The sequence below is a fragment of the Salmo salar genome, chromosome 04 (assembly GCF_965601325.2).
Source record: "Salmo salar chromosome 04, fSalSal1, whole genome shotgun sequence".
Lineage (NCBI taxonomy): Eukaryota > Metazoa > Chordata > Actinopteri > Salmoniformes > Salmonidae > Salmo > Salmo salar.
The window spans coordinates 36,181,827-36,190,788 of NC_138294.1; the positions used below are offsets into that span (position 1 = coordinate 36,181,827).

General features: G+C 39.9%; 1 protein-coding gene across 4 annotated transcripts in view; it reads right to left on the reverse strand.

Moving 5' to 3' along the window:
• LOC106602819 (integrin alpha-X) overlaps positions 1-8,726 on the reverse strand; it is a 78,721-nt gene extending 69,995 nt beyond the window's left edge. For all 4 annotated transcript variants that reach the window (XM_045716806.2, XM_045716805.2, XM_014195712.3 and 1 more), the window contains exons 1-8: positions 8,551-8,726; positions 8,244-8,376; positions 2,429-2,523; positions 1,842-1,897; positions 1,339-1,453; positions 1,014-1,144; positions 644-789; positions 64-217 (exon numbers count right to left, since the gene is read on the reverse strand). In XM_045716806.2, the coding sequence (XP_045572762.1) occupies positions 64-217; positions 644-789; positions 1,014-1,144; positions 1,339-1,453; positions 1,842-1,897; positions 2,429-2,523; positions 8,244-8,376; positions 8,551-8,605 (885 nt within the window). In that variant the 5' untranslated portion in view covers positions 8,606-8,726. The remainder of the gene's footprint in view (positions 1-63; positions 218-643; positions 790-1,013; positions 1,145-1,338; positions 1,454-1,841; positions 1,898-2,428; positions 2,524-8,243; positions 8,377-8,550) is intronic.
• Positions 8,727-8,962: the final 236 nt, after the last annotated feature.

Genomic DNA, 8,962 nt, shown 5'->3' on the forward strand with positions numbered 1-8,962 from the left:
GTAGTGCACTATATAGGGAATAGGGTGACATTTTGTATGCAAGTAAAAGATTCATGAAATCACCCCAATGGCAAATCTGATGACGGCCTTCATCTCGGCCAATGGTATGACAGAGTTAAAGGTCTCTTTAGGGTCGTTAGATTTGCCGTCTGTTATCACAACCAACAGCTTCCTGGAATGTTTCCTCATCCCCCGTTCTTCTGTCATCATCTGTTCTCTGAGGACGGGGACAGTACAGGACAGAGTAGAGACAGTGTAGCGGGAGGGGAGTGAGACAGGGACTTTTAGAGTACTTTAGAGTAGACTGATTCAATTAGTGACCCTCCTGGCAATCGTGAGCAGCACAAATATAAAAGGCCTGTCTCTAAGAGGCCAGTTAGACATTACTCTGCTTTTGTGCTGGTAGTGTCTCCCTGTTGCAACTTGTAATAAATTGGATTGATTATTGATTGACTTTACCAACGACTGCTCCCCCTTTTGGTAGGACGTTACTGTAAATAAGAATGTGTTCTTAATTGACTTGCCTAGTTAAATTAAGGATAAATAAATACAAATTGGATACTACAGTTTTATTAATCGTTCATATGAGCCATTTTTTCACTAACACCTCTGCATTTACCAAAGAGATCAACCGTTGACTCACAGAACATAGCGGATGGCTGATGGGGTGTATGTCGCCTCCTGGAAATGGTCCACGGATCGCATCAGGGTGTCAGGGTTAGGGTCAGACACAAAGTCCTCAAAGTGGAAGACAGCACTGGTGTCTGTCGAATACTGAGCAACTGCCACCTGGGAGGAGTGGACACACATTTATGGTTCCCATTGAGACCAATGTCCAAAGAGTCAATACTAGCATACTATTTAGAACAAAGCTAGTGTATTGGGCATGCATTCTACTAGTGTGGATATTGGAACAGAGTCAATAGATACCAATAAGAAAGAGGGTGGTATAATCAGTAGTTCTGCGTGACAGAACGGACAGACATGGACACAGAGAAGGTCCATACACCCACCTGTGTACGGGGGGCAGTGAACATCCGAATAATGTTTTTGATGAAGTCGATCATGGTGACAAAGTCTCTGGTTATGATACTCTGAGATCCGTCAAACAGAATCACTGCATCCAAGCCAAACTCACGGCACTCTGCAGCACAGAACAGATTGATTTTGGTTGGTTGATAGATTGGATTTATATAGCACTTTCACAGAAAGAAACATCTTGTCCCGTGTAATGCAAACATGTTCGTTTTTGAAGTCAGTTACAGTTATTATCACAAAACCTGAAGTAGACATCAATTGAATACAGACCATGTCATCCTCTAAAACAAATAGTATAACCTTGAAAGGCAGGCTTCAGTGTTTGTGAGACCGTAAGCTGTGGTCCCAGCTCAACACAAAGTCCTTGGAGGTAGTTTAGAGTATCACAGCCATGGATCCGACGTGGTCCACACACCTAGCTCAGAGAAATGGAGAGGAGACTTTACAACAATGCCATCTCAGGAATGGCTGGGCCCAAACAAAGAATACATAGAGATCAGTGGAAGCAACCACATGGCGAATCAAGTGAGTTAATTAGCATTACTCAGTTCATGTGTCAGGTCATAGGTCATAGCTCACAATGTATCTGAGTCAGGTCATACTGTGGGTCACAATGTATTTACTGTAAATGGCACAAGAGGGTAAGCACGTAGCACAGGATGTTTGTGAAGAGCAGCTAGTTCCTGATTCTAATTGCAGAGGGGAAGGGAAATTGAAAGGGCCAGTTTTCAAGCCCAAATTCATAAGGTCAGAACTGAAATAGCACTCTGACTTAGACAGTGAGTCAAGGATGTGCAACTCACCATAGCTCTGTCAGCATTACAAGCTAGTGACAATCCTAATGAAACTCCTGGCTCCACTAAAATAAAACAAAATAAGTGAATATAGATGGATTTAACATACAATTATACGAACATACAAGATTTTTTTATCAAAAATAATTTTGCACCAATTTGTCAATACAAGCCTACTAAAATCTGAACCTCAGCTTGACATAAGCACATTAGGTAAGTGAAACATTCCCACAAATCATGCATGAGACAAAATGACAACACAAAATAACAACACCCACACAAGATGTGAGACTAACCAGTGAAGCAATTGTTGTGTGAAAAGAGGAAATGTATACTGGACTTGAGAATTACTATAACTGAACATAACACAACAGCAGAGCTTTATATATATATATATATATATATATATATATATATATATATATATATATATATATATATATAAATATAAGAGAGAGAGAGAGAGAGAGAGAGAGAGAGAGAGAGAGAGAGAGAGAGAGAGAGAGAGAGAGAGAGAGAGAGAGAGAGAGAGAGAGAGAGAGAGAGAGAGAGCTGACTGGTCCACACAAACTGGTTATAGTGAGCATGCATCTTACCTTGTACAGGTAGAGCTTTGCAAGTGCCACTGTCATAAGAACATCCGTAAACCACTCCTGTCCCATTGTCTTGAAAAGGAGCTGTGACCAACACACTACAGAGAGAAGAGGGGATGGAGAGAATAGGGGAGAGGTTAATTGGTTATGTTTTAAATGCTCATGAAAGTGTGTAACATTTCCTGTTTTAAGAATATATTGTTCAGTGACTGCTAGCAGTAGCAGCTCTGCTTCCGTGGGCTCATAGACAGTGCTAACATGGCTTAGATTGTAGGATTTTAGAGCATAAATTATAACAGCACAAAGTAAATGTGCGTCTGTTAAGTCAGAACTTCTGGGTCTGCTGAGCAATACACTAGCTAGAACCTTCTCATCGTGTATCTGGTAGGACAAAAAAGCATGGCCAATTTTGTTTCCCCCCATTTTGTTAGTCAAGTTCTACTGTAGGTGACAGGGCGACATGTTGTGAGGACTAAAACAGCATGCAACCAGGTGTATCACAAAGCATGATGAAATGAATTAACCAGCTACAGTAATTTTGAGAAACATTGAGAAATTGTTTGGCCGATTTTCTGGGCAAATTAACCAGTTATCTACCTTTAAGCAGCTAGCTATGGCTCACTGGTAGCTTGCTAGTTAGTTAGCTTCCAATTTCAAGTCTTTCGAAACCATTATCCGTCTAACTGGGAAATATGAAGTTATTTCAAAATGAAAGTCTTGTGACACTATGATAGCTAGCAATCCCCAGTTAGATCATGTGTTTTCACTTATTGCATCAACATGTTTGATTTGATCTCCCTGGTTTCCACTAGTTGCCACAAAGTCAAAATTGGCTATATCGTACAAATTCCTGAAAACAAAAATGTACGTTTTGGTCTTAATTTAAGGTTAGGGTTAGGCATAAGATTAGCAGTGTTGTTAATATTAGGGTTAAGCGTAGGGTTAGGTTGAAAATCAATCACATTTGTGACCGAATTCAGGAAACTAGGCGTATGTCGCAAGTCACTACTTCACAGGAGAGCCGTTTGAACTTAAAAAAAAAAGTTTTAATCAGAAGTTGTTGCCAGAAATGCCTTCTGGAACATGTGAACTTTCATGTGCCTTAATAACAAACTCGTATGCCATCTGTAAATATGAATAAAATTGTTAAATTATGACCCTTGTTGGTTAAACCACAGAAAAAGCCAGCAACCTTCCCACTAGCCGACATGCCGAGAGAGGAGTTCGGATTGGTCTGCTATATAGAAGGATTCTGTGGTCAGTCTGTGTTGGTAATAATGTCGAACGCGGCTTTTAAAAAAAAAATATTGTGTAGTGGAGCTGCATAAGTGTTGCTCTCCACTTTCTGGAGGATCAAGTTTTGAAATCAGTGGAATTTGAGTATGATAGCTAAAGAGATGGAGGAAACACCTGTCTCCAGATTACATCTTCAAACTAAGGGCAACCGTGGCATGGTCTTCATGACAGGGAGACGCCTCCATCATGCATGATGTATATGTGTAAGATAGTATAGTGTTAGCTAGCTACATTTTCAGATATTACACGTTTCTAATTTTGACTAAGTGGTTTCATTTCAAGCGTGTACTGTTAGCTAACTAGCTAACGTTAGCTGGCTGGCTCCCTAGCTGACGTTATTATTCGTATCCAAGAGCCGTTTGCTTTTCTAGTTAGAGCCTAATGTTAGCTAGCTAACATTGAACCTAGTTGGTTAGCTCCCAGCACTGTGGCATTGTTGGTACTGTGTTCATTGCTGTTTAACTAGCTAACGTTGGCTGGCTAACTCGTTAGCTAACGTTATGTGACGTTTGTACAACACCCGTTGAATATGGCCGGTGTCAGTACACGTCTGCAAAAAAATGTAATGAAATTGTTGCCAGCAGAGCTGGTTAGACTGTTTTCATGTTATCCAGACATTTTTTTTTTTTTTTTTTAATCTTTATTTTAACAGGGAAAACAGACTGAGACCTGGATCTCTTTTACGGCTGTGACCTGTGTAAACATGTTGACATGTACAGTTTTAGGCATACAGACAAGAACATTTCAAACATACAAAACAAAGACACAATTCAACAGAAACAATCACAGACAACATCATATTGATCCTCCATAACATTTTTGAACATAAACAAATCATTGGCCAGAGCGTCAAGTGTGCGCTCTGAACGCTCCTAGAGCGAAACGAGATGGGTGGGGCTAAAGCTTAAGAGGGTGTGAACGATGCTGAATGGGTGTAGACAAAGAAGAGGTGTTCACATTTTAAGAACATACATTTTAGAAATAGGCAAGCTTTATGACTTTGTAGCTGTGGTAACTGGTGACGACGGTTCTCTCTGGCTGCTCGTTCTATGTAGTATAATATAATTTGTTCAAAACATTGGCAGCATGTGTAGCAGTTGTCATTTGTTTTTTTACATACAAAAGGGAAATGTATTTTTATGCTGTTGTTCAAACGCACAGATCACTTTATATATCTTTTCAAAGAATCTACCGGTAGTTTGAAAACTTGGCATCATATATCTGTCATGCTGCTTTGTTTACAAATCCAACCACCTCACACCCTGGGTATTTAGCCAATCAGCGGACATCACTGGTATCAATAAAGTTACATTGGACAAAATCATTAGAGGACAGTGATGAAATACTGATAAAATACTGTTTGTTGACGTTTTAGGCCTATATTCAATCTAGACGTCGGTTGTTGGTTAGCTAGAATTTTAGCCATATTAGCATTAACATGAAATCAGTCAAAACACCTGAAAACAAGACAAGGTATCAAGAACAAGATGAAACGAGCCACCTACGATTCCCCACATGGCAGTTTCTTCTCATTCTTCCTAGCAATCTGGCCATCCAGAATCACAATAATACACTGACTTCTGCCCCATGGAAGCGCCATGGGGGCTTTCAATCTTCAATAGCTCTTACACAAAGTGTGCCATGACTATGCAGGGAATTTCAGCCACAGATTAAACAAACAAAAAGCAAGGAGGTTTTCCAATGCCTCGTAAAGAAGAGCATCTATTTATAGATGGGTAAAAAAAAGTAGACTTGAATATCCCTTTGAGCATGGTGAAGTTATTCATTACACTTTGGATGGTGTATCAATACACCTAGTCACTACAAAGATATAGGCGTCCTTCTTAACTCAGTTGCCGGAGAGGAAGGAAACCGCTCAGGGATTTCAACATGAGGCCAATGGTGACATAAAAACAGTTAGTGTTTAATGGCTGTGATAGGAGAGAACTGAGGATGGATCAAGAACATTGTAGTTACTCCACAATACCAACCTAAATGACAGTGAAAAGAAGGAAGCCTGTACAGAATAAAAAAAATATTCAAAAACATGCATCCTGTTTGCAATAAGGCACTAATGTAAAACTGCAAAAAATGTGGCAGAGAAAATTAACTTACCGTAAATTCCGGACTATAAGCCGCAACTTTTTTCCCAGGCTTTGAACCTCGCGGCTTAAACAATGACGTGGCTAATATATGGATTTTTCCCGCTTTCAAAAGATTTTTCTCCAAAAAAACACATTCTGTGACGTGCTCAGTTTTTTGGCGGCATGAAGCTTTCATTGGACCAATGAAATTGCCGAACGGGTTAAGGTCAAACAACTTTTTTGTTTACTGTTTAGATTAAATCGAGCGCTCTCAAACTTCCCATCATTCTGATTACGGTAGTCATTTTGTCACCCTTATCATGGCAAAGACACGGAGAAATGCATATGATGCAGCTTTCAAGTTGAAGGCGATTGATCTGGCTGTTGGAAAAGAAAATAGAGCTGCTGCATAGGAGCTTGGTCTTAATGAGTCGATGATAAGATGTTGGAAACAGCAGCGTGAGGAATTGACTCAGTGCAAAAAGACAACTAAAGCTTACTGCAAATTTTTTATTTTTTGTTACAAGCCGTGTTTCGTTAAAGCCTATTTATTTTTGTTACAAGCCGTGTTTCGTTAAAGTCTGTGTAAAGTTCATTTGTTTCAATGTACCGGTAGGCACCTGCGGCTTATAGACATGTGCGGCTTATTTATGTTCAAACTAATATATATATTTTTTATTCAGTGGGTGCGGCTTATATTCAGGTGCGCTTAATAGTCCGGAAATTACGGTAGTCCTAAATCCAAAGCGTTATGTTTGGGGTAAATCCAACACATCACTGAGTACCACTCTTCAGTACCACTCTTTCAAGCATGGTGGTGGCTGCATCATGTTATGGGTGTGCTTGTCATCAGCAAGGACTAGGGAGTTTTAAAGGATAATAAGAAACCGAATAGAGCTAAGCACAGGCAAAGAAATCCTAGAAGAAAACCTGGGTCAGTCTGCTTTTCAACAGACAGTGGGAGACAAATTCACCTTTCTACAGGACAATAACCTAAAACACAGGGTGAAATATACACTGGAGTTGCTTTTTTAACTTTGTTTAAATAGTCAAGTCGGTTAAGAACTAATTCTTATTTACAATGACAGCCTAGGAACAGTGCGTTAACTGCCTTGTTCAGGAGCAGAACAACAGATTTTTACCTTGTCAGCTCGGGGATTCAATCTAGCAACCTTTCGGTTACTGGCCTAACGCTCTAACCACTAGGCTACCTGCCACCCTAAAATGACATTGAATGTTCCTAAGTGGCTTAGTTACAGTTTTGACTTAAATTGGCTTGAAAATCTATGGCAAGAATTGAAAATGGCTGTCTAGCAATGATCAATAACCAACCTGACAGAGCTTGAAGAATTAAAAAAAGAATAATGTGCAAATATCGTACATTCCAGGTGTGCAAAGCTCTTAGAGACTTACTCAGAGAGACTCAGAGCTGTAATCGCTGCCAAAATGGATTCTAACATGTACTGACTCAGAAAAGTTCAGCAAAAATGTTTTCATTATGGGTTACAGTGTGTAGATCCATTTTGAATTCAGGCTGTAACACAACACAATGTAGAATAAGTAAAGGTGTATGAATACTTTCTGAAGGCACTGTATATATGGGGTGGCAGGTTGCCTAGTGGTTAGAGCGTTGGCCGAGTAACCGAAAAGGTTGCTAGATCGAATCCCTGAGCTGACAAGGTAAAAATCTGTCATTCTTCCCCTGAACAAGGCAGTTAACCCACTGTTCCTAGGCTGTCATTGTAAATAAGAATGTGTTCCTAACTGACTTGCCTAGTTACATTTTTTTTAAATATAAAAAAAAAAAATCATAGTCATGGCACGCTTTGTGTAAGAGCTATTGAAGATTGAAAGCCGTAAAATGTTTTTCTTCTTTAAAAATAAAATAAATAAAGTAAACGTGGATCTGTGTCGATCCTACACCGGTTCAGGATATATCATTATCATAGTCGTGGCACGCTTTGTGTAAGAGCTATTGAAGATTGAAAGCCGTAAAATTATTGTTATGTCTTTTTTTCACAAAAAAAGGTGTGGTTTGTTCTCCATCCACCCCTAATTCAGAATACACCATCTTCATAGTCCAAGACCATAGTCTTGGTTCAATATCTATTGATGAGAGAAAACCAAATATCCAATATAAACACATTTTTACCTTGGTAGACTTGTATACCTTGGTAGACATATCCTTAGTCATGAGAGAAATGTGCAGTATGAAAGTGTAAACCATTTTCTGATGAACATTCCCACCAGTGGGAGAGTGTCTTCACCATCAATTCCTCCTTTTTCTCAAAACAGATGAGTAACATATTGAACAGAGCACTGTTTAATAGTCTAAATCTTATCCTGGTGTCATACAACCACAGTGATATTATGATGATTAATATCCAATTGTGAGATCTGAACCCTGTGGTTTGACTGTTTAATGATTAGTAACTTGCCTGCTGTCTCCCTGCGCCGGTCCAAACTGACAGACACGATAACCGAAATGGGACCCTGCTGCCTCCGAGTCCGGGACACTTAATGTTCTGGGATAGCGAATGTCGAAGCTGAACCCCACTGTCAACGGTGCGACTGCAACAACAAAAAACGAACAAACACATTTGAATTTATACTTTTTTTTTTACAAAAGTGTCTACAGCAAGTATGATAGTCAATTGCTCAGGCAGGCCAGGTGAAACTCTTAACTATAACTCTACTATAAATGTATTCTACTAATACAATGTAGATTTGGCTATATAACCTTACATTGCAAAAGTCCCAGTAAACACCAAAACTGGATGTGTTCCAGTTTGTTGTCCATGTCGACTGAAGTCCGCGCTACAGTCCTCGCATAGTTGTGAACGCAGAGAAGATGAGGAGAGCACCGGCTCGAAGAATATCTGTGGTGAAACCTTTCACGATAATGAAGGAGTGATTCGCTCCATAAATGCGCCTTTTTTTTTTACAGGGACGTTCTAAAAGGATTACAACTGTCTGTGACCGCCACCCGGTGGTGAGAGCTGACTGGTGCAGGAGAGACTGAGGAGAGGATGGGGGGAAAAACGTGACTTTGTTCTATGGAGGGGTGGGCAGGGGTGCACAATGCATAGCTCCAGCTCTGGGTCTACTCTAAAGCACTTTATCTTGTAAAAGGGGCCATCCAATGTGATTTGATGGA